Source organism: Setaria viridis, chromosome 3, assembly GCF_005286985.2.
Source record: "Setaria viridis chromosome 3, Setaria_viridis_v4.0, whole genome shotgun sequence".
Lineage (NCBI taxonomy): Eukaryota > Viridiplantae > Streptophyta > Magnoliopsida > Poales > Poaceae > Setaria > Setaria viridis.
Window position 1 is genome coordinate 17,518,508 of NC_048265.2, and position 24,792 is coordinate 17,543,299.

Here is a 24,792-nt window from a genome sequence, read left to right on the forward strand (position 1 = left end):
TTTTACTAATAATTAGTAAAATTATATGCATGCTTACGCTAAAATTGTGTATTTATAAATGTTTAATATGACAATAATACTATAGCAATTGATAATGTAAGAGGCCAAAGGTCAAATTACATTTATCAGTACTGTAGATCTAGTTCTAGTTCAAGGATGTTCAGTTGACATCCATAATTTGCCCAATTTTAGGAAAATAAACATTGATCACGTAGACATACTAAGCATTACCGAGGAGGAGAAAACAAGAAAAATTGATATAAATTCGTTTTCTAGCCTACAGTGCCTGGACTTTTGGTATGTATATGTGTTGCACTTCCTGCCATGTCGCTAGTGATTACAGATCTGACTGTTCTAAATCCTAAAAGTATCTTAGACCTTGTTTAGTTCCCAATTTGGGAGTGCAAAATTGGCATTTTGCCATAAATGCACAACTGTAGCATTTCGTTTGTATTTATAAATTATTGTCCAAACATTAACTAATTAGGCTCAAAAGATTCGTCTCGCAAAGTACAACAAAACTGTGCAATTAGTTTTTGATTTCATCTACATTTAGTACTCCATGCATGTACCGCAAGTTTGATGTGATGAGGAATCTTCTTTTTGCATAGTGCCAAAATTAGGATTTTGAGGAACTAAACAAGTCCTAATATATAAAAGGAAGCATAGAAGTATCGACTTCAGATGTCAATAGTCAAACTTCAGAAAGTTTAGTTCGTTCAAAACTTTAGAAAGTCTGTTTGCAGGTTTTCTTTCTGTTTTCTCAGTTATTTGCTTGGATGACACAAGGTCACATTCCACATGACCCTACACATATTCGCACGCATGTGAGTGTACCTCATGTGTGTGTGTGTTAAAATTTTAACCTTGGTAGACAGAGACTGGTGTCATCATGTCTCGTCAGTCGTCACCCAACAAAACTACGAAAGGCAGGTCTTGTTTATAGGGCATACATTAGTATTCGTACAGCAACACCATTGCCAAATTCATGAGACAAGAGAGAGTAGATTGGCCAGGCTTTAGCTATTTCAGTTTTGTTGTGAGGAGTTTGCACAGGGACTGATGGTTACTACTGTGGATTATGTCGGGGTTGCATCTGGAAAAAATCACGTACATACATCGTCTTGCGACTTTTCTTGCCGTCTTAATAATCATATGACTGCAATTATTTTCTTCTGCTGATAAGCACAGACACGTCCCTAGCAGGGGCCTACCGACACTATGATTGCGTGTCTGATTTGGAGTAGGATCTAGATCACTCGTTCTTACCACTTTCCATAATTTTCCTGAGACACTTGCCGCTAGGTTCGTACCACTGAAAATTACAGGGAGATGATCGACAGTCCTCCTCTTTAGTTTTGATTCCTCCTACTATCTCGTATGCTTTCTCCTTCGCAAACACGAGTCCTCTCATGGTCAGGGAGAGTGCTATCATCCCTGGGCGACGCTGATGCAGCAACCGTGCACCCAGACCATTCCTGATCTGCTCACTACGAGTGAAATATCTGCTCGATCAGGTTCAGGCCTCCAGGTGCTTTTTCCTGGTTCCGATTAGATTGAGGACTTATTATGTCTCCGCAAGTAGAGCCTTAATCCTTGTAATTTGGAGTACATTGCGTACCATCTTGAGCCATTATGAAACAGTATGTCATCATTCGATCACGTCCTTTCAGTCTTTGAGAGGCCAAAAGGTATCAATGGATGGTAACACAATACTATGAAATGCACATGTGCAGCCATTCCAATATTCATCACTACGGGAAAGCTAAAAATTGCCGAGTGTATTTTTTTTGCCGAGTGTTTTTTTTCGAGCACTCGGCAACAAGCTCTTCGCCGAGTGCCAAGCTAAAAACACTCCGCAAATAAAAAACACTCGGCAAATCAGGGCTTTACCGAGTGTCAAATAAAAAACACTCGGCAAACCACCCTCTTTGCCGACCACTCGGCAAAGAGGGGGTTTGCCGAGTGTTTTTTTTGACACTCGGCAAAAAAATAATTTTTTTTCTTTTCACCATGAAATTTTTTCTACTCCCCACATACAACATGTGGTACTCCATGTTAAAATTTGGTATATTTTTGGATTTATTTGCTATATTTATTTAATTAATTGCATTTCAAGGAAATTTTTGGTATAAGTCAAATTTGAACCGCAAGTGATTCAAATTATGGAACAAAATGAGTAGAAAAATGATATTCATGTTATTTGGCCCAATTTGAGACCTGATCCATGAAATGAAAAGAAATTTTGAACATCTTGTTCAGGAAACACGACCATGAACGTGTGGGAGTAGTATTTTTAAATTGTAAAAAAAACAAGCAAAGTCCGAAAATCATGAGATTTGTCATGATATGATGATATAATACATGGAGGCTGTGGAAAAAAATTGAGAAGGTTTTGCACATTTCATCATGTACGATGATTACAAACCGAAGCATCTCAAAAGAAGAATAGTAACTTTGAGAGGATTCGATAAGATTTAGAGTCGAAGTGACGATCGAGTTTGGTTTGACTACAAAACTTTTTTTATAGTCAATAGAGAACATATATTGGTTCGTGTGAAAATTTGGTATTTTTTTGAAACTGTTGGATATTTTTCAATTTTTTTTCAAAAAAACTTTGCCGAGTGTTAGACACTCGGCAAAGAAACCCTTTACCGAGTGTCCACATAGGACACTCGGCGACTTTTTTTACCAGACGCCCCCCCTCAAAACACCCCCCCTGCGCCTCCCCTCTTCACGCCGCCGCCCCCGCCCCTCGCCACCCGCGCCTCCACTCACGCCGCCCCGCCCCTCCCCTCACGCCGCCCCTCTCCTCCTCCCCTCACGCCGCTGCCCCCCTCCTCCTCCCCTCACGCCGCCCCCCTCCTCCTCCCCTCCCGCCGGATGCCGCCTCCCCTCTCCCCTTCTCCCCCCAGATCCAGCTCTCCCCTTCTCCCCCGGCGGGGGCCAGATCTGGGCGAGGATGGGAGGGCGGCCCTTCCTCCCCCGGCGGACGGGCCAGATCCGGGCGGCGGGGGCTAGATTCAGGTGAGGATGGGAGGCGGCCCTCCCTCCCCCGGCCGGATCCCCTCCCCTCGCAGCCGGATCCGGGTGAGGATGGGAGGCGGCCCTCCCTTCCCCGGCCGGATCCCCTCCCCGGCGACGCGCGGCCCGCCACCGTCGTCTCCATCATCCTCGTCGACAAGGTCGGCCGCCGCAGGCTCCTCCTCGAGGCGTGCGCGCAGATGCTCGTCACCCAGACGGCCGTCGGCGGGATCATGCTGGCGAAGGTGAAGGCAGACATGAGCCCGAGCTCCGGGTGGCCCGCCCCTCCGTGGCGAGGCGGCGTGGCGGGCGGCGGCCGTGGCGAGGCGGCGTGGTGGCGGGTGGCAGTTGTGGCGGTGGTGGAGGCCGGTGGGCGGCGGCTGTGGCAAGGCGGCGGTGGTGGAGGCCGGTGGTGGTGGCTGGCAGTGGTGCCGGTGGTGGTGGCGGCTGGCGTTTTTGGTTTTTTTTTATTTTTTTCGAAAAATATGTTTGCCGAGTGTTTTTTGTCGCTCGGCGAAAGTTTCGCTGAGTGCACGACATAAAACACTCGACAAAGTTAACTTTGCCGACTTAAAATTTGCCGTGTGCCGTTGCCGAGTGTTACACTCGGCAAGCGTTTCGCCGAGTGTTTTTGGGCCTTCGTCGAGTGCCCCAGGCACTCGGCGAACTTTCTGTTTCCGGTAGTGCATGTATGATTGGTAAGCAGGGGAAGTTGACGGGTGAATGTTCCACCGAAATGCTTCCTCTGTGGATAATATCTAGTGGCTTATTCCTTCAGTCTCTGTTTGCAGTGCAGTAGCAGTACCACGAGCAATGAAAATCAAAGTCCACGTCGAAATAAGTGAGAGCGATTGAGTCCAGCTATGAGTATTTTTTTTAACGCAGTGTATAAAAACTGCACAGTACATGAGAAAAAGGAAGCGAAAAACCTACGTCGGTACCCTTTGCGATGTTAGGCTAAAAGGGCAATAGCAATGCAATAACACAATCATGTAGATGCAATCCCACAACCATATGACACAAGCTATGGCATCAGTATATGCATGAGTATGATCCATTCCATCCGCGTCATCTGAATCCAGCACCCAGCGAGAGCATGACACAAACTGCACGCAACGCCGAGTAGCGCCCAAAGGAGGAGAAAACATCATGACAGATGCACGCATCACACACACACACACACACACACACACACACACACACACACACACACACACACACACTTCGTTCTCAGCTCTCGCTCCCGGGAGGGAGAGAAATAATTGGTGATGGATAGCAGCAGGTGAGGCGGACGAGCTCGTGCCACCCAATCGCAACCGGTCATGATCATCTTGCCATCAGACGCTGCTATCCTGACGCGACCCGGCTCGTTGACGCATCCATCCGACTGGACTGCGCGCGCACAGCGATGTGCTGGCGCAATTCGTCCCTGTCTGCTGGCCGGAGCGCACGGAGATGCGTTTTTTCCCCTGCCCCCTACGGCTAACGACCCACCGGTACCTTGTTGCCAAAAAAAACGCCAACCAGGGATGAGCTCATGCCTAGGAGCCTAGCCTCTCCTAGGTGCGTACTAGATACCCTCGGCGCAGAAGAGGCATCGTCAAACAGTAAAGGTTTGCTGCAGCGTTGGTACAAATCTTGCAGTGCCAAGATCGAGTCTAGAGTAGACAGCAGTAATGTCATGGAGCCATGGATACGCCAACGCGGGTTCTGAAGCTCAGCAGTTGGTCTCTTGTGCATTGCACATGCATGCTCCGATCAAGGGCTGCTGGCACTACGAGAAATTAGAGGGGAGAGCTTTCTGGACTGTTCGCTTCAGCTTATAAGCCGGCTGAAAAGTTAAAACGGTTAATTTGTTGTGAGAGGAAAATACTGTTTGGTGGTTGATAAGCTGGCTGAATAAGCTAAAGCGAACTGGTGGCTGATAAGCTGGCTGAATAAGTTGAAGCGAACAGTCAATCTGTTCAGCTGTATTTGGTATCTGGTGGTCGTCGCTCAAGACAGACACAGTACCTGAATGGTGAAGCAGCGTCTCATGTTGCTATACATGCTCTCCCACATGGTGTGGGCCCGAATTTTCTTGTCATCTATCAGATCGATGCCTAAAACTATCAGCCTGTCAGGTATATATCCTCCTGTGTGTCTTTGTAATAACTTGTAGGCAGTTTGTCATTGACCATGGGATATTGGGATGGTTTTGGTTACTGCTTCATGTTTGCAAAAATACATCTTGTTTAATTTGACGTCACTGCTATACATCTTGTTTAATACGCATGATCAGACAAGCATCGGCTGCAACCATCTGATAAGCACGAGACGTTTACTTCTTGGTGACTAGGCAGGCAGCCGATGCTTGTCAGATCTGTTTCCGGACGCGATGAAGCTTTCGTCAGCAAACATCTGTAAGCGACACGCTGCAGCAGCAAAACCAGTAACCATGTGCAACAAATGCGATCCAATCCAGCCCACGAACTGTCACAGATAGGCTTGCGGCTACGGAGCCTCGGACGGAAAAATCTGCTCCAAGGAGTAGTGGCATGTCGCAGACTCGCTGTCATCCGAAAGCAGGCAACGCTGTTGTCTGTTGACACCACTTTCAGATACAGGCAATTCCACGGTGCACGCAACTCGTATATATGGACGAACTGTTACTAGTTAGGGGGTGTTTGGAACACCCCTGTTAAAGTTTAACACCTGTCACATCGGATGTTTGGATACTAATTAGGAGTATTAAATATAGGCTAATTACAAAACTAATTGCACAGATGGAGTATAATTCGCGAGACGAATCTATTAAGCCTAATTAGTCCATGATTTGACAATGTGGTGCTACAGTAACCATTTGCTAATGATGGATTAATTAGGCTTAATAGATTCGTCTCGCGAATTAGGATAGGGTTCTGCAATTAGTTTTATAATTAGTTCATGTTTAGTCCTCCTAATTAGCATCCGAACATCCGATGTGACACTGTTAAAGTTTAGCACCTCGTATCCAAACACCCCTTGCAGCTGTGTCCATTCGTGCACGGGGGCTGATGGGCATGGAATGACTGAGAGCCCTGAATGGCTGAATCGATCAGATGGCAAGCGGCCAAGCGCATTGCCATCTGCCACAGCCAAGCGACAGACCTCGTGCAACCGCCCGCCGGCCGGCCCCGTCGACAAGAACGACGAATGCAGCAGCTGGACAATGAAGCAAATGGCTTCATCTTGGCATAATTCAGAGCAGGCGGATCACGACACACATCGGCCCGTGGCCCGTGCGCCTTGCAGAGAGAGCGAAATGATCCCGGGACGACTTCGTTTTCCACGAGCGGACGACAGCGCCCGTACGTGCGGACATGACGCCCATCTGGGGCGGTCTCGCTTGCTTCGAGCTGCTAGCCGTCCAAGAACAGGCACGGGAACAGCGGCCGCGACGGGAACCGGAAAACCGACGACATCCTCGACGTTTTCGCGCTCCCGGTCTCGGGATCGCGACCGGAACCGCATGCCTCTCGCCGGGTCCGAAGACTGTGACGGGTGACGCCTCGCCTTCGCCTTGCAGCTGCGCTGCTGCTCGGCGTCGTCGTCTACCAGCGGGACAGCGTCTGGTGAGCGGTGATGGTACGGTACGAGGGGGGCGCTGTCCGCTAGCTGCCCCGCTGGGGGCGGCGACGACACCCGCAGTTGACCGCGGAACAGTGCAGGTGGGCTCGCCCGCCGGGCCGGCCGGAGGCATGCGCGCGCGCACCGGCCGCGCGATTCCGGACGTAGGACGTGGTACGCCGCCAACCGCAGCAGCTGCCGGGATCGGACGAGGGTGTCGCCGTCGCGCCGTACGGAGCCGGGCCGCGGGGTCCTGGCTCCTGAGGGGCTGCTGGTCCGGTTACCGTGCAGGGATTTTAGCTGAGGCACCAATTGCTCCCGGGCCGGCGTGTCTATGTGCCTTGCGGTTCCGGAGCATATTACGTATTTTTTGCATGATTGGTTGTTTGCCACCAGGGGAAGCCACTGTTAGAAAAGAAGATGCCATCCAAAGTGCCATCAGTCTGCTGACTCGCATATGACATGTTGGAAACCTTTTACACTTCGTGCGGTAAACTTATTTTTTGAAGCCTTAATGCAATGCTCCTTAGGTCGTTTAAGTTTTTTTCTTAAGTCAAATTTCTCCTACTTCAACCAAATTAATAAAAAAAATGTAACATCACAATCCCAAATAAATACATTGTGAAGAAAATTTTTAAGATGGATTTAATAGAACTAACTTTTTTTTCGAATCACACAGTACAGACGCAGACGCTCACATACACACACCCACACTCGTCCCTACGAACATACGCATGTAACCCTACCCTGTAAGCATCTCCGAAAGACTGAGTTGGCAAATCCTCGAAATTGACGAAGTTACCATTAGCATCTCGCTGTCGACGGGCACGTCGCCTACCACTGAAAAAATAGCGTCGGTTAAATCCTGGAAAATGCGAACACTAAAGTTGAGTCGAGAACTCGAACCCTGTTGGGCCGGTTCCACCGTACCACAAGGAGATGTTGTAGATGCAAGCTCAGTTCGAAATAGAACTAACTTGATGTTGTAGATATTATTGTATTTTTCTATAATTTTGGTTAGAGTTAGAGAAATTTGGCTTATGATTAAACTAAAAAAACCTACATTTCGGTACGGAAGGAGTAATGTACTAACATGTCTATATAATCAAATAAACTGGACCCTATACTTTCTCCCTTTGCAAATAAAAAACAATGGTTTAGTTATGGACATGATTTTAGATGTAGTATGAGTTTAAAGAGAAAAATAAAACATGATCATATATACCCCTATTACTTAACATAATACAACCACTTCTCTTTTTATATGACTTAGAAAATGAAAGGAGGGAGTAGAAAATGAAATATGCAAAGGGGTTAGAGCCACTTTTGGATATATATGGATGAAGTTCTCATACGAATTTTGATCTCTGTAACAGCAACTTCCACGTAACAGCATGCGCACATATACCAGGGGGTTCCTATCTAACTTCCACAAGCCAGATAGGAGCTATGACTTAGAAGCCCATCAAAAACCATCGTACAGCCCACCACGGCCTAACAGTCACACCATGATCCAATTTGTGCACGCCGTGACCTGCATGACAGCAGCAGGAGAAGAGTGCATCACCGTATCAACCATGACCTGCAGCCTGTAAGACAGCAGCAGCAGGAGGCCAGTCAGTAGCACGCAAGAGGGTACATGCTTACAGGGTAGGCAACGTGCGATGTTATTTGTTACTTTTGCAAAAGATTTAGTGACTTCATATATTCAAAATATCAAACTAATATACTAAACATTTTAAATATTAGATTCAACATTCTTTCAAACTAAACTCAACATTTTGAATAAGCTAGTTCAACATTTAATATGAAAAATATTGAAGTAGCATACTTAAAATGTTGAGATAAATCATCCAAAATGTTGTTTTTTAAAAAATAATAAAACATATTTATATTGGATCTCTTTATGTTACATTAATTCTCAGCAATCAAACGGATTCAAAAATGAACTTACGGGAGAAAAATTAAGTTAAAGTTTGAAATCCAAAGGAAACACCCACCACCACCAACTTAGCAACCGTGCTTGTCGGTCAACCTGCGCTATGCATGCATGCGGGTCTGCTCAAATCCCAATTGATGTGCGGTTGAGAAAGGTTGCACGGATCTCAAATATTGGAAGTCAAATAACTAAAAAAAACCTACCGGAAGCCATATAGATTTCACGCATATACCCCCAGTGAGCGCCTTTAAGAGGTGGTGTTATAAGATTTTTTAAGATCGGCAAAGTCACCATAAGTACTTTGCTGTTAATCGACATATCGTTACCACTAAAGAAGCACCCTTAGTCAGAAAATCAAACTCGAGTGAAATTCCATGATAAGAAACCTACCAGAAGAAATACAACTTTTTTTTAGCAAAAGAAGAAATACAAACACCCTCTAAAATGACTGGACTGGCGCGGCCCAGGAGGCCAGGACTTGCAGGACATCGTGCGCGTAAGATGGATTTTTTTTAAGTAAATAAGGACCTGTTTGGTTCATATGATTATGTATAAGCAGCTTAAAATAAGCAAATAAGTTGCTTATGAAACTAATCACTCTTACTTATAGAGTTGCTTATTTTTAGCACATAAGCAACTTTTAGGTTGCTTATGGTTGCTTACGGGATTAAAAGGTGCATTTTACACCTCTGGTCCTCATTCAATGCACCCTAACTTTCTCTCCCCCCTCCCCCGTTACCACTCACCAGTTCCCTTCCTCCACGCCACCCGCCGCCGGCGGCCTCCGCGCCACCCGCCGCCGCTCCCGGCCGCCGCTCGCCCCCGCGCAGACCCGCCGCCGCTCCCGACCGCCGCCTGCCCCCGCGGAGACCTGCCGCCGCTCCCGGCCGCCGCCGGCTCCCGGGATCGGACGTGTGCAGGAAGAAGAAGGGTGGAGAGGTAAATTGGAGGGGTAGCAACACAAGGGGCAAATATGACATTGTCCATCTCATAAGTAAGGGTTTCTAAACAACTAGATTAAAAATAATCAACTAAGCAACTTTAAGCAACAGTTGCTTATAGCAACTCAAACCAAACAGGCCCCGCCCAGTCCATTATGCGAGGCCACTTAAGAAAACACTTCCCGAGCCTCCATGGGCTCCACCCTGACATTCGCCGCCGGCCGGCCGCCGCCGCATCTGCCTCCTGCCGTGACCTCGTCATCTGGGTGCACGGAGCCTCCATTGTGTCCAGTCACGTCGTGCCGCCGCACACAGTATACCAGCTGAACGCCTGAACCGAAACCAACCAAACTCTTCATCTCCGAGCCATCTGCCCACACATCCATGATCCGTCATTAGTGAAGCAGAGCAGAGAAGCATGAAGCCACGAGCTCCGCTCCCATTTCTCCGCCGCACGAACGCAGCGACCTTCGCACCGACACAGTCCACGAAGTCGCTATCCACGTTCGCCTGCTCTGCCCCGCCGGATGACGGCGTCAATCTCCGCGACGCTCCCGGCTCCCGCAAGGCGTTCGACGAAATTTCCAGCCGGAACGCTGCGGCCGGCTCCGACCTTGCCCTCTTCGACTACGCCCGGCGGGGGCTGGTCCACCAGGCGCTGGACCACTTCGTCGATGTGCACCGCCGCCGCGGTGGGCGCGTCGGAGCCGCCGCGCTGTCGTGCGTCCTCAAGGCCTGCGGTTCGGTGCCAGATAGAGCTCTCGGGGAACAGCTGCACGGCCTGTGCGTCAGGTGCGGGCATGATCGGGGCGACGTCAGCGTGGGCACGTCGCTCGTCGACATGTACATGAAGTGCCGCGGCGTCGAGGACGGGAGGAAGGCGTTCGAGGGGATGCCTGAGAGGAACGTCGTCACGTGGACGTCGTTGCTCACTGGGTACATCCAAGCCGGAGCGCATTCGGATGTCATGGCGCTCTTCTTCAAGATGCGCGCCGAGGGGGTCTGGCCCAACCCGTTCACATTCGCGGGCGTTCTCTCTGCGGTGGCCAGCCAGGGAACAGTTGATCTTGGGCGGCGTGTGCATGCTCAATCAGTGAAGTTTGGATGCCGCTCGACTGTGTTTGTCTGCAATTCTCTGATGAACATGTATGCAAAGTGTGGACTGGTTGAAGAAGCCAAGGCTGTGTTTTGTGGGATGGAGACCAGGGACGTGGTGTCGTGGAACACATTGATGGCAGGCCTTTTGTTGAACAGACGCGAACTGGAAGCCCTCCAGCTGTTCCTTGATTCACGACCCAGTATCGCCAAGCTTAGACAGTCGACGTACTCAACATTGATGAAATTATGTGCACATCTCAAACAGCTTGGCTTGGCACGGCAACTCCACGGCAGTATTCTGAAACGTGGATTTCATTCAGATGGCAATGTAATGACAGCCCTCATGGATGTCTACAGCAAATGCGGTGAATTGGATAATTCTTTAAACATATTCTTGTTGATGCCAGGATCTCAGAATGTTGTGTCATGGACTGCTATGATTAATGGTTGCATTAAGAACGATGATATACCTCTTGCAGCTGCTCTTTTTAGCAAAATGAGAGAAGATGGCGTTGCTCCAAATGAGTTCACCTACTCGACAATGCTGATAGCATCAGTGGCCAGCTTGCCTCCCCAAATCCATGCCCAGGTGATCAAGACAAATTATCAGTGTTTGCCAACTGTTGGAACTGCACTTCTGCACTCTTACTCGAAGCTTTGCAGCACTCAAGAAGCCCTTTCTATATTCGAAATGATCGACCAGAAGGATGTTGTTGCGTGGTCTGCAATGTTGACTTGCTATGCCCAAGCTGGTGATTGCGATGGTGCCACAAATGTATTCATCAAGATGTCCATGCATGGCGTGAAGCCAAATGAGTTCACAATCTCTAGCGTCATTGACGCTTGTGCTAGTCCTACAGCTGGTGTTGACCTGGGTAGGCAGTTCCATGCTATTTCAATCAAACACAGATGCCAGGATGCAATCTGTGTCAGCAGTGCACTTATCAGCATGTATGCGAGGAAAGGGAGCATTGAGAGTGCTCAGAGTGTCTTTGAGAGGCAAACGAATAGAGATTTGGTGTCATGGAACTCAATGATGTCAGGGTATGCACAGCATGGTTATAGCCAAAAGGCCCTTGATATATTTCGGCAGATGGAAGCTGAGGGCATTGAGATGGATGGTGTCACATTCCTTGCAGTGATCATTGGATGCACTCATGCTGGTCTTGTTGAAGAAGGCTGGCAATACTTTAATTCGATGGTCAGAGACTATGGGATTACTCCAACCATGGAGCATTATGCATGCATGGTGGATCTCTATAGCCGTGCAGGCAAGCTGGATGAAACAATGAGCCTTATAAGAGACATGCCATTCCCAGCAGGTCCAATGGTATGGCGGACATTGCTAGGTGCTTGTAGAGTTCACAAGAATGTTGAGCTTGGAAAGTTGGCTGCAGAGAAGCTGCTATCACTCGAGCCTCTTGACTCAGCTACATACGTACTTCTCTCCAACATTTATTCGGCTGCCGGGAAGTGGAAAGAGAAGGATGAAGTGAGGAAGCTCATGGACACTAGAAAAGTGAAGAAAGAAGCTGGATGCAGCTGGATTCAGATCAAGAACAAAGTTCATTCCTTTATAGCTTCAGACAAGTCACATCCTTTATCAGAACAGATATACGCAAAGCTCAAGGCAATGACAGCTAGGTTGAAGAAGGAAGGTTATTGTCCTGACACAAGTTTTGTGCTTCATGAAACGGCAGAAGAGCAGAAAGAAGCCATGCTGGCTATGCACAGTGAGCGGCTAGCCCTCGCCTTTGGCTTGATAGCTACCCCACCAGGGACACCCCTTCAAATTGTCAAAAACCTGCGGGTGTGTGGGGACTGCCACACAGTAATGAAAATGGTCTCTGCAATTGAGGATAGGAAGATTATAATGCGAGATTGCAGCAGATTCCACCACTTCAGTTCAGGGATCTGCTCCTGTGGTGATTTCTGGTGAACAGAGTCAGAACAAAATGGCTGTGGATGCAATACTCCAGCGAATTGCCCTTTGGACATCACTGGTAAGTTGACTCTTGAGAAATGGGTTGTCAGATTGCTACAAGCCTAGAAATGACATCTTGAGGCTTGTAGAGGCACAGGGCAAGAATACGGGTTTGTTGGAATTGCTACTGCATGTAGACATGGTTCAACAGGTGATTAGAGTTGCAATCTCGTTCCTCAGGGACTGCAAGTTGCAACAAGCATTCTACTTGATCTCACTGAAACACCACCAGAGATGGAGATATAAGCTTTCTTGCAACTTTTTTTGTTGTTAGATCTGAATGGGTACTCGAGTGACTCTGCAATCTGCTGTACTTGAACAGGGAACAACAATATTTTGAGACTTGAATTTGGAGCCACTTGAGTGGTGCCTTGATGGCAATATAGCAGAGACTGATGGAGCCTACTCAATAGGGACAGTGCTTTTCCATGAAAATTGCTGCACGGTCTCAGGAAACATGTTTGGCAAACAAGAGATTGGTAATCTCTTGAAAAAACACCTGTTCATTTGCAAGCATTTGGATCCATGTGGTCTGCCTATACTATCTACTTTCACCATTTCAGTTGTCTGGTAATAGGTTTTGTTTGTTCTTCCAATTGCAGGTGCTGAGTGCACTTCAGGTTTAGCATTGTACCCATTACCCAAACATATGTATTTAAGGCCCTCTCGGAAATAATTGAGTATATTCACCATGAATATTTGTGCTGGTACATCGTGTTGATACAACATACTTACGTATATGGTACTTCCAGGACATTTCTCCAGCTTGTAAGACATTGCTATACACTTTTTAGTATTGAGCTTTTCTTTCCTTGGAGATTATTTTCATTGATCATCAATTATAGCATTGATATGCTGCCATTCTTTTATGGGTAGTCAAATTAAACCAGTGCCTCATAATATGCGATTCTCAACATAGTACCCTTTATCCTCTTGTACAAATCAAACTTTATAGCTTCCATAGGTTAAAGATATATACCATAAAATTAGATTGACTCTGTTTTTGTACTGAGCTGAACTAACAACAGTCTTTCGGCATTATATAGAGAACTAGAGACTGATATGTAGTATTGTTTCCCATTCCCATCTTAGCTTCATCTTCAGACTTTCACAGGTGCATACCAGCATCTTGAACAGAAATGCTGTCTTAGTGTTCTGCACTTAATTTCGCGCAAAGATGTGCTGTTTTACAGGAAGGGCATATTTAGAATAATTTAATGCATTGGTTTATCTTGACCATTTCCATAACAGTGCCTATATGCAGGTGGATTTAAATTCATTAACTGAACACTTTATAGATATATTTCAGTGACCTTATAGACAATTGAAGATGGTTGCTTCTTATGCAGGTTTAATTTGATAGCTTAGATGGTCAATCAGGGAAAGTAGGTGCAAATGGCAAAATCTAGTCAGTGTTTATTTACTCTGTTTTTAACTGTTTCTGTGTCACTATTTCCACTTTCTAGTTTCAAACCGTTATATTTTAAAAATGTTCAGATATAAAAAAGGAAAAAACTGAAACCTTCATCATGCTCACATTTTAGTAATACAACAATTCTAAAATTAGAACCAAGTGAACACCAGAACCTTCTAGTTTGCATACCCTCCATATCTATTCCAATACAGTATCTTTTTTTCTCGAACATGCAGGAGAGCTGCATATCATTTCATTAAGAAGAATAAAAGTACAAAGGGCAGAGAAAAGAAGATCGCTACCCTAGACACACAGGTGTATGCCTTTGTCTGTGCACGGTCGCCTGAGCTGAGCTGGGAATTAGCGGCTGCCACTGCAGACCTTAATGTATCCAGCTGTGCACTGGCAGCATTCTTGGAAGACATTGGCGTTGTTAGTTTCAATTGCTGCTTCATCTAAAGGCAAAAGTGGTTTGAGCTGTCTCTCAAGTCTGAAACTCTGAGCACATAATATATATCACAAGCATTCCTAGAGGAGTTTTAGTAACTAGTAAGTGAACACTGTAACCTCTCTTTATATCTTCCAACATATGTCACTGTTTCAATAGTACTTAGAAAAACTAGTTGTGATGGGTTTTGAAGGCCAAAGTCAGGAAGCTACTTCTGGTACTATCTATTTTTCAATTTAATGTGAAAATATTTGCTGAACTGGTGTGCAAAAAAGTACTCTGCACATCCAAATTGTCTTTCCTGATTAAGATTATGACAGTTTTCCTTTACATGAATCAAGGGACATTATGCATAGCGGATCCCCTGTTGTCATATGTGATTTGGGGAGGCGACTTTGTAGTTTGTAGTTGTACATTGGGCCCCCTAGCAGATGTGAACTTCTTCCTTAAGTGCCCTTTCTTGGATGCCGGAATTTGAACCACTTCCTTCTGAATTATCCTCGCGCTGAAGTTGCTGATATTGGGCTGCTGCTTCTGTGCTTGCAGCTCTTTCATCGTCCAAAGAACTTTCACTTTATAGTTAACAGCAGGTTAATTTTGATAGGTTCTGTATATCTGCAAAATGATCTACGAAGATTTGTACAGACTTACTTCAATGAGTAGATGATCAAGCCAATGGCCACAACTCCAAATGCTAGATAGTACAGCCAGTTTATCTGTGGATCATGCCTAAAATATGTGAAATTATTGGCAATATCTTAATAATTTCGCACAAGTATTCTGGGTAAGAATTTTTCACCTGTTGACGATAGAATACAACTCGAATGGCAACTGCCCACATGTCAGATGTCAGGAGTGAAAGGTTGAATAATGTTGATCCACTATTCTGCAAAATGGCCGTCAGAATCAAGGCTAAAGTATTGTTGAACTGTGACATAACAATTAGAGGGCCATCTTCTGGCTGATACTAAAAATTGATAATATTGAAACAGCTTTGCTTTATTATTGTTTATTCAAATATCTCAAATGAAAAAACATTCGACATTTCTAACATATGGAAAACACCTTAAGAACATAGGGAGTAACTGTGTAGAACACTGAAAATGCCAATGCGTATACTGCAAACAGACCTATCTGGAAATGGAGAACAAAGAAGACCAAAGCTGGAGTGAGCTTCTAGTTAATCAATTCAGTCAGGTGTGTGGCAGACTGACAGATACAAGAGTTTCATGGTAAAATGTATTTTTCTTACCATTGTTGGAGATCAGGTAATGACTTCTAGGCTCTTCTTTTCAAATATATATCTAAGATTTATCAGGTTAAAGGTGACATGATTTTTTTCTAGAATAATAAATTTACCATATTTTATTCCAGAAACATTTGTGCCGAGAATTTAACTATGTAAGAATGAGAGCAAATCTGCAGATGGCTTTGCCAATGGATCATGCCAGTTTGCTCCACTGGCTGTAACAAGTAATCACCGGAGGGGATACACCTGAACTGTACTAACTAGCAACCCAAAGAATCCAAGCATCGCTACAACTTCAACTTGCTGGTCTTTCTTTTTGATGCAGTATTCCTGTGCATACAAGGAATACAAGTGCTTCTTAGAAATATGGTTAAATATTGCTGATAGCAGCAGACATATAATCCATAACTAACCTCTCCAACATTGCTAAATGCATAACAAACTGTCCCAGCAATAACAAGAGCATCCCCCAGAAGTGGTATTTTTTCTTGGATCTGCATAAAGTTGATTTTTTTTTCATGCGATATTAAAATTCATCTACTTTTGTGGAAACTAAGTAGATTTCAATGCATGATGCTCAAAAAGTCAAGTTGCATTCAATATTGGTTCAATTGCCATCATAGCTACCACTAAATTGGTATCCTGGATTGTTCATATGGCAATGGAGAATTGGAGACACTAAGAACAGTAGTACAACTACCATAAAATTTCCTGTGTAACCAACATTCAAATTTCCATGCTCTTGAAATGATTCCGGTATAGGAGATTCGGAAGTGCTAGCGCCCGGAGGTCCGATAATTTTATTTTATCGGACGCTCCGTCGCAACATTGAAAAATAACTATCGAAACATCAAAAATCAACGCTTGCAACACCGAGGATTGCAACACCTTTATGTGCATGAAACATCCCGAATTGCTTCGTGCAACATTCAAAACAGACACATTGCAACAAAAAAAAAACATCTCTTACAACATTACAACAACGAAAGAAGAAGAGACGAAACAAAGAAAACAACTATATGCAACATCATGAACAAGTTGGTGCAACATCCGATTGCTGGCAAGTCAGACTGTTGCAAAACAGATCCGGGGCATTGGGTGCTCCCGGTTGGTTGAGGACGTCGGAGTTGGGGGAGGGGCGCTGCCAGGGTGGGGGACGAGGTTCCCGGAGTGGAGGAGCGCGCCGCCGCCGGGGTGGACGAGGAGGACGCCGTGGTGGGGGAGCGCGCTGCCGTTGGGGTGGGGGACGAGGCCACCGGGAACTTGCTGTGTGTGGAGAGAGAGAGAGAGCTGTTGGAGGACTATCTTGTTCGGTGAATGAGATCATGGGGATAAATATGTGAAGGGATAAGATTCACGTGGACGGTAAAGAGCCATGTCGCGTCCGATATTTTGCTGGCGTCGGACGTTAGGAGCTTAGCATTACCGTAGGAGATTTGTTCTTGGTACTGCCATTATGTTTTAAGTAGTTACCTAATTACCTTGCTCATCTGTAGCTTTTGCATCTGAAAGGAGCACAAGTCCTGCCACACATGTCCCTGCCCCCACAAACTGCCAGAAAGAATATCTTGTGCCCAGAGCGTACCAGGTGAGTATGATGAGTACAATAGTCCAACAGTCCAGCAAAGTTACGCTGGTGATGTACGAGTATTGGTAGGCCTTGACAACAGCATCATAATTTTCAGGATGACAATATGTTTAGATGCTCATCTTCTGCATAGAAAAGCATCTCACTGAAAGTTATCGGTGGCATGGATTCTTTGTAAATGCTGTGATCCTTGTACTCAGTACTCACAAAGATAGTTCCCCTGTACATCGATGAAGGCCAGGGCCAGATACCAATACCAAGCAACCTGCAGGACGAGAGCACTTATAACGGTGAGAGCTATGAATTTAAGCAGCTTCCAAGGTTGATTCTTATGCAATTATGCTTACTTGCAGCTTCCGCCGTCGATACAGGACAATTGGCACATAAACTGAGATCAGCAAAAGGTACGTGAAGAAAGATTGCGTGAGTGGTGCATCAAATCCTGCATAGATATGTTTATGGGAACGAATTGATGCTCTCTATCGACATAATATTGGTTATGAAGGATTCCATCAAACAGAACCAGTAATTCAGCGTATACGGGGTCAGCCCGATGAGAAAATTGAGGAAATCGGGTACCAAGATTAGCAATTAGGGAGGAGCTGAAGCTTGACGCAGCCAAGGTGAAGGCGACAAGCTGGCCGAGGAGTAGCACGAGCAGCAGTCCCCATACATCCTTCCTCTTGACCTCCATGAACCTGAGCAGCGCTGGCCGCTGGGGATTCAGATGCAGAAGCAAGAGGTACACACACTGTGTAGAACGACGAAGACGGAGCTGAAGAATGGGAGGTGGAGTGCAGGACTGGCAGATGCACGTGTCGCATTCAATAAACTAACCCTGGTCAGGTCTGGATCTATCGTTATACAAGCCTCGTACTATCGCAATATCTGTTCGGTTGTGCCGCACGACTATGGAAAATCTTGTGCAGCTCGCAAGACTGCAGCAGGCCCTGAACTTTGTTCTGGTGTTGCTCGGCAACTGTTACGCATGCTGCAGAGTCATGATCGTTACACCTTCAGAGAACTAAATGCTGACGTGAAAGGCAGGTCGCAGGACAGAAAAAGGAGGGGACGTGATGCAGCAGCCATCAGGAATTCAGGAAAAATGCATCTATCGCTGTATGGTGAGAAGTTTGATGCTTTGTTTGTGGTGGGGCTGATATAATGAATGATGGGACTGAAAAGAGTGCGGACAAAGACTTGGCAGCAGAACGTATACTGATACAATGAATGATAGAAAACCTTCGATTGCAGCATACTATGCTGTCCTCAATCTCTTCGAGTTCTATGTTCTCCAAATTTTTAAAGCGTGATGCTACTTGTAAGTCAACATTATGTAATCACCCGAAAGGATAATTTGAGTGTTTCTATCGGTTTCTGTTGCCGCGTATTATAAGCATGGAGGTTGGTGGGTGCTGCCATGGAAAATGGAGCGACGAGGCCGCATTAATGTCCCAATTCAATCGGTCGGTCTGGTAGTGTTGAGTTGAGTGTCTACCTATGTTGATGTCCCAATCGAACCGAACGAGTTTGTTTTGTTTCCATTTATTTTTCTTTTGTATCGGTAGCTCTCCTTTTTCGTTTCGAAAGGATAATTTGAGATATTTTTTTATTCCATTGAAAAAACTGGGGAGAGTGCAGGTAGGTAATCCCTTTCTTTTCTTATCTTTTTTTTTGAAACGGGTGTATCCTTTTCTTCGTTTGCTCTTTTTTTGTCATAAGCATAGAATCTCTTTCCATTTCCACAATTCCTTCAATTTCTTGCTGAAAATGCTAGAAGAAGCTTTAGTCCGATTACAAAAAGGTTTTTGAGGCACCCTGATAACAAAAAAAATGTTTTTCTGGACCTTTTGGTAAAATGGCTGGCTGTCTTTCTGGCGGAGATTTTCCACGCCAAACCTCCAAGTTCGGTTACATGTGGGTCGTGTAGCCCGTGTTGCGTCCCATACACTCTCACACTCAGCGGTCTGATGGTGCCTCGGTGGATGAGATGAGAGGATGCATCATGGCGACGGCCGACGGGGTTGTTCATCTGCTAGAGCGCGACGCCGCAGGCTAATGGAGCCTCGGTGGGGCGGTTCCCTATTTACTCAGGCTGGCGCGCGCACGACCTGTTCGACGGAATGACTCCGTGGTGAGTGGGCGTGTGTCTGCCTGGGCACAATAGCCTGAGCTGGCAAATGGGCATCGGCTACTTGACACTTCAAACGAGCGCAGACCGCAATTACCTGGAAGATACAGTGGTGTGTCAGGCTCAGTGACTGTTGCATCCGCTGGCAGAAGAGGCTAGTTGTTTCTGAAGTTTGAACACGAGCATTGTTGAAAGGGGACAAGGGGCACGCAATTACACTTCTTCCTTAATGATTAATACTTCTCTAATTGCCATGAGCTAGCAGTTCTCGGAAGAGTTGTGGTGAGTGATAGGTTATACTGGTACCTCTCTTTATATTTGCACGTATTTTGCTGTTCTGGTACACAAACAAACCAGCTGTGATGGGTCTTAGTCCAAAAGCACGTTTCAATCCCATGTATCTCTTTATATATAGTACGAATTGTTTGCTGCACTGGCGTGTAGACAAAAAATATCTTTGATTCCTTTCCATGGCCTGCTTTTTTTTGTAGGTTTTGGATGGTGCTTTTTTTAGGTACTTCTACTTGTTACTCGACTAAAAATGTTGCTGTCTCAGTCGATTTCTGAGTGGTCAGGATGTTTCCATGATCATTTCCGAAGGCCAAGATGTTATCGGTTCAATGATGTAGTTGTTTTTGTTTTTCTTCTTCATTTTGTATTAGGGGGCCGGAAGTTCTTCTGTTTTGTTCATTTGTGTCAGTTTCAGCCCATGTTTATTTATAGTTCCTGTGTTTTGTTTTGGTGGGATTCGTTTGGTAATGCAGCAATGAAACGACCCCGGAAACAATCCCTTACCTTTCAAAAAAAAAAGAATAAAAAGGATCCATTAAATGGGAGGTGAAATGTGGTTGTGGCATTTAGCAGAGGTTAACCCAGCGAAATCATGCCATTTTGTTGTGTTTCGAGGGGAGTGAGCGGGTTCTTTAGATTACAGATTGCATTACCGCAAACAATGTGTTTGGTTGTGTTCATGGATCTGGTAGAAAATGGCATCTGATGAATGTAGTGAACATGCTTAAATTCTTCATAACTATGGGGAATAGTTGCCTTCTTGTAGATCCTTTACAACTTTCTGTACAGTTTTTTTTAACCCTTTTTAATATATTTACCACAGTAGGGGCCTCCCCTACTGTATATACCTAAAAAAAGGGGAATAGTTGCAAATTTACGTTATGCACCGGCTATATTGTCCTCTAATGATAGAACAGGTTTTCTATTGTGGTCGAGGCGGTAATTTAGTGTGGTTAATTGTCTCCGAGAGTGTTTAGGTAGTTGATTGTAGTTCAATGAGTGCAATAGTCTCGAGGCTGATGGTTCTGAATTGCATCCTAGTGGACAAATCAGCTGATAGTTTTGTTTTTAGAGGATTTAGCTGTGGTCCTTTGTATTTACTTTTAACTTAAATGGGTTTTGTTTCACCTTGCTTTTTTTCTTTTTGAAGCTCACAAGAATACATGTCATGTTCTTGTTGGGGCTTAATTTTTGAACAGATTTGAAGTTTCAGTTTCTTGCGATGTTAATGGAAGCTTGTTGGTTTCTTTGACTCGCAAGTTGATTGTTATTGTTATTTGGTTCCTATTAATGGGGTTTTAGTTGGATATCTTTTACACGCTCTGGTTGGTTCTGCCCATATCCAACTGAAAGTGCCCCTTTTTTTGCAGCCGTCTTGTTATTGTTTATGTGTCTTTGAAATCTGGCTGAAATTTTGTGTTCCCTCATCCAGATTTTCTCTTCTAGGCTTCATTACATAGCAGAACCCTATTGGATACAAGATATGAGTTATACGTATGGGAAAATTAGCCGAACAATATGTAGTCCCTTTTTTAATTGAGATAATAACATGTTGGCCTACAGATGAAGGGAGCAGCATTTTACTCCGGATATCTATGTTACCATATTTTTGACTTGGGACAAATCTGTCTATTAACAGGAAGGACTCTTTGTACATTGACCACTAACAAATGTGAACTTCATTACGTGTCCTTTCTTGGCCGCCTTCATTAGACTCCCATCCTGTTGAATTATCCTCACTTTGAAGCTGTTGATATTGTGCTGCTGCTTCTGTACTTGCAGCTGTTTTATCATCTGAAGAACTTTCACTTCATAGATTACAAGCAAATAAACTTGTTAGCTAGGCTTCTGCAACCAGGAGTGACATATTTGCAAAATGATCTAACGAAGGTTCAAACAAACTTACTTCAACGAGTAGATGATTAATCCAATGGCCACAATTGTGAATGCTAGATAGTACAACCAGTTTATCTGTGCATTGTATCTGAAGTATGTGAGCATATTTGATAATATCTTATAATCTGGGAGAAGTATTCTGGGTTAAAAAAAAGTTCACCTGCTGATGGTAGAATAGAACTCGAATGGCGACTGCCCACATGTCAGATGTTAGCAGTGAAAGGTTGAACAATGTTGCTCCACTCATCTGCAAAAAGGGCATAAGAAAAGAAAAGGCAAAACTATTGGACTTTGAAGTAACAATAAGAGGGCCTTTCTTCTGGCTGGTACTATGTAGTTAGCCAATTTTGTTAAAAACAGCTTTTCTTTATCCTTAGTTATTTAAATAACTCATGACCACTTGACAGGGCCTAAGTTTCTCTTGCTTCATACTTGTGCAGTTTATGTCATCCCTAACATGCAGGAGATCTTAACCTTAAGAACGAAAGGAGTAATTGTGTAGAACATGAAAATTGCCACTGCAAATCCTGCAAAGAGACTTATCTGGAAAAATATAAAAAAATACAAAAGCAGGAGTAAGTTTCCAATTAATAATTCGATAAGGTGTATGGCAGATAAAATAGTTTCATGGTAAAATGTAGTTTTCTTACCATTGTTGGAGACCATGCAACTGTTTCTAGGCTCTTCCTTTCAAATATAAGTCTGTAGTTTATTAGGTTAAAAATTAACATGGATATAGATCATATAGCTAGCAGTTTTTGTTCCAGGAAAATACTGGTGCTAAGTTAACTTTGCAAAAAATAGAAAATTTATAATCGCATTCAATGGATCATTGGATCATGCCAGTTTGTTCTAATGGTCTGTAACATGAATATAGAAAATATAGTCAACATTTTTTTCTTCCAGGAAAATTGTGGTGATAGTTTAACCTTTTTCGCGAGGATATAGCTAACCATTTAAAAGAGAGCTATTTATAGATGGTATTGCCAATGAACCGTGCCAGTTTTGCTATATTGGTCTATAACCTATAATGAATTTTGGAGGATACATCTGAACAATACTGATAAGCAACCCAAAGAGTCCAAGCATTGCGACAACTTCAACTCGATCTTTCTTCTTGACACAGTATTCCTACACATACAAGGAAAATGAAATGCCTATTAGAAATGTGAAACTATTGCTGATAACAGCAGATTCTCTCCTGTGTAGTTCGAGAAAAAAAATAACAGCAGGTTCATGTAAGGCTAACTAACCTCCCCAACATTGCTAAACGCAAAGCAAACTGTCCCAGCAATAACAAGGGCATCCCCCAGAAGTGGTATTTTACTTGGGTCTGCAGAAAATTGAAGTTTCCATATGGTGTAAATATTCATGTAGCTCTGCTATGGAAACTAGAAAGTAGATTTCATCATTTATAAGAGATGTAAAACTCCACTTGCTTCTCTTCTTACATGATTGAGCAGTGATCCTGCTTTTCGCTAAAAAAGTTACCATGTAGATTAATTCATAAATTCATGTCTACACTAACACCTGTTTTATTGCCATCTTATTCTTAGCCACCACTAAAATTGCTATGCTGGATTTGTTCTACTAATACCATGAACGTTCCTATATAATTGAAATTCTAATTTCCTGTCTCATGAAATGATTATGTTGATGTTGTAGTTGAATTTTTAATTTGCCTGTTAAGATGCTTGAAGTAGCTTACCTTGCTCCTTTGCTGATTGTGCATCTGAAAGGAGCACAAGGGCAAGCCCTGCCACACATGTCCCTGCCCCTAAAAACTGCCAGATAGAATACCTTGTGCCCAGAGCGTACCAGGTGAGTACGATGACCCATACAACAGTCCAACAATCCAACAAAGTTACACTGGTGATGTACGAGTATTGGTATGCCTTCACAACTACAGCATATTGTTTTTAGATGGTTATCAGCTGTAGCAAGAAGAATATCTCTGGACTCAGTGTAACTGAGTGGTGCCTGTACTCACCAAGATAGTTCCCCTGTACATCAATGAACGCCAGGGCTAGGTACCAGTACCAAGCTATCTGCAGAACAAGAGTAATCGAAACAGTGAGAGCTATGAATTGCAACAGTTTCCAGGGTTGACTCTTAGGCAGCCATGCTTACTTGCAGTTTCTGCCGTCGACGCAGGACGATTGGTACATAAACTAAGGTCAACAACAGATATGCGAAGAAAGACTGTGTGAGTGGTGCATCAACTCCTACAAGGACATTTTCATGGTAATGAACACATATTATCACTATACAGATAATAGTTATTAAAGTATTTCATCAAATACACTAATATTTTATATGTTTATACATCAGCCCAGTGAGAAAGATGAAAGATCGAGTACCAAGATTAGCAATGAGGGACGAGGTGAAGCTTGAGGCAGCCATGGAGAAGGCGACGAGCTGGCCGAGGAGCAGCACCAGCAGCAGGCCCCATACGTCCTTCCCCTTGAACTCCATGAGCCCGAGCTCAGAAGCCTCGGATCAGATCAGTTGCTGAAGCAAGATTTATATGCCGGCCAACAAAGAGGAAGACGGAGCAGAAGAGTGGAAGACTGGAAGGTGGAGTGCAGGACTGGCAGATGGACCTTGTGCAATAAACTAGCCAGCGGGTAGTTAGGGGGGCACCATGTGCCCGCTCAATTGATTTCTGCAAACGGTACGGGGTCGTCTGGATCTTGTCGTTAGCTCAGCGTGCTTGTCCCATCGGGATACCATACACGCCTCGTGCTCCACGGCCTGGAATACTCATTGCAAGTTTGCAACTTGCAAGTCGTCATCGTTGGTCATGTGCTCGGTACAGCTGATGACTGTTACAGCTTCTGAAAAGGAAACGCTGGCCTGAATATCAGAGCAGGATGAGAAAGAAGAGGATCTTTCTGATGCAGCAGCCGCCGGTCTGGATGGAGAAAACAGTGGATCTGATGCAGATACAGTTGCTGCTGCGTCCAAGCATGGAGAAAACGGTAGACCAGATTTCAACTGCATGTGGACATGTATAGCAACAGGTAACCATATACGGAGTCAGTTTCGATATGAGCACCCAATACCTTTCCCCCATTGTGTTACTGTAGTCCAAATATTCATCGTTTGGAAATTCTGTTCGGACTTCGGAGAGTTGTTCTTTTTCACGAAATTGCCTGAGCACGTTTTTCAGTAGAGTGGTGTTCGGAAAGTTTTGTTTCA

At 44.6% G+C, this 24,792-nt stretch overlaps 2 protein-coding genes and 1 pseudogene across 8 annotated transcripts; 1 reads left to right on the plus strand and 2 right to left on the minus strand.

Moving 5' to 3' along the window:
- Window positions 1-9,609: 9,609 nt before the first annotated feature.
- On the plus strand, window positions 9,610-18,651 carry LOC117848852 (pentatricopeptide repeat-containing protein At2g27610). 7 transcript variants are annotated; one of them, XM_072292759.1, is made up of 4 exons: window positions 9,610-13,342; window positions 13,924-13,982; window positions 14,225-17,563; window positions 17,627-18,651. In XM_072292759.1, exon 1 carries the CDS (start codon window positions 9,911-9,913, stop codon window positions 12,527-12,529), a length of 2,619 nt encoding a protein of 872 aa, XP_072148860.1. In that variant the 5' UTR covers window positions 9,610-9,910; the 3' UTR covers window positions 12,530-13,342; window positions 13,924-13,982; window positions 14,225-17,563; window positions 17,627-18,651. The 7 variants fall into 7 exon arrangements, with proteins under 7 accessions (XP_072148860.1, XP_034586302.1, XP_072148859.1 ...); XM_034730411.2 differs by having other exon boundaries at window positions 9,610-14,537; window positions 15,565-17,563; XM_072292758.1 differs by having other exon boundaries at window positions 9,610-13,982.
- On the minus strand, window positions 14,853-17,987 carry LOC117848853 (uncharacterized; annotated as a pseudogene).
- Window positions 18,652-21,200: 2,549 nt separating the features above from the next.
- Window positions 21,201-24,290, minus strand: LOC117849700 (uncharacterized). Its single transcript, XM_034731343.2, has 11 exons — window positions 23,952-24,290; window positions 23,722-23,816; window positions 23,582-23,639; window positions 23,300-23,494; window positions 22,845-22,924; window positions 22,640-22,722; window positions 22,242-22,293; window positions 22,066-22,134; window positions 21,752-21,838; window positions 21,602-21,666; window positions 21,201-21,503 (listed from the first exon to the last, which is right to left on the minus strand). The coding sequence occupies exons 1-11, from the start codon at window positions 24,064-24,066 to the stop codon at window positions 21,359-21,361; spliced, it is 1,044 nt and encodes a 347-aa protein (XP_034587234.1). The 5' UTR covers window positions 24,067-24,290; the 3' UTR covers window positions 21,201-21,358.
- Between the last annotated feature and the right edge of the window lie 502 nt (window positions 24,291-24,792).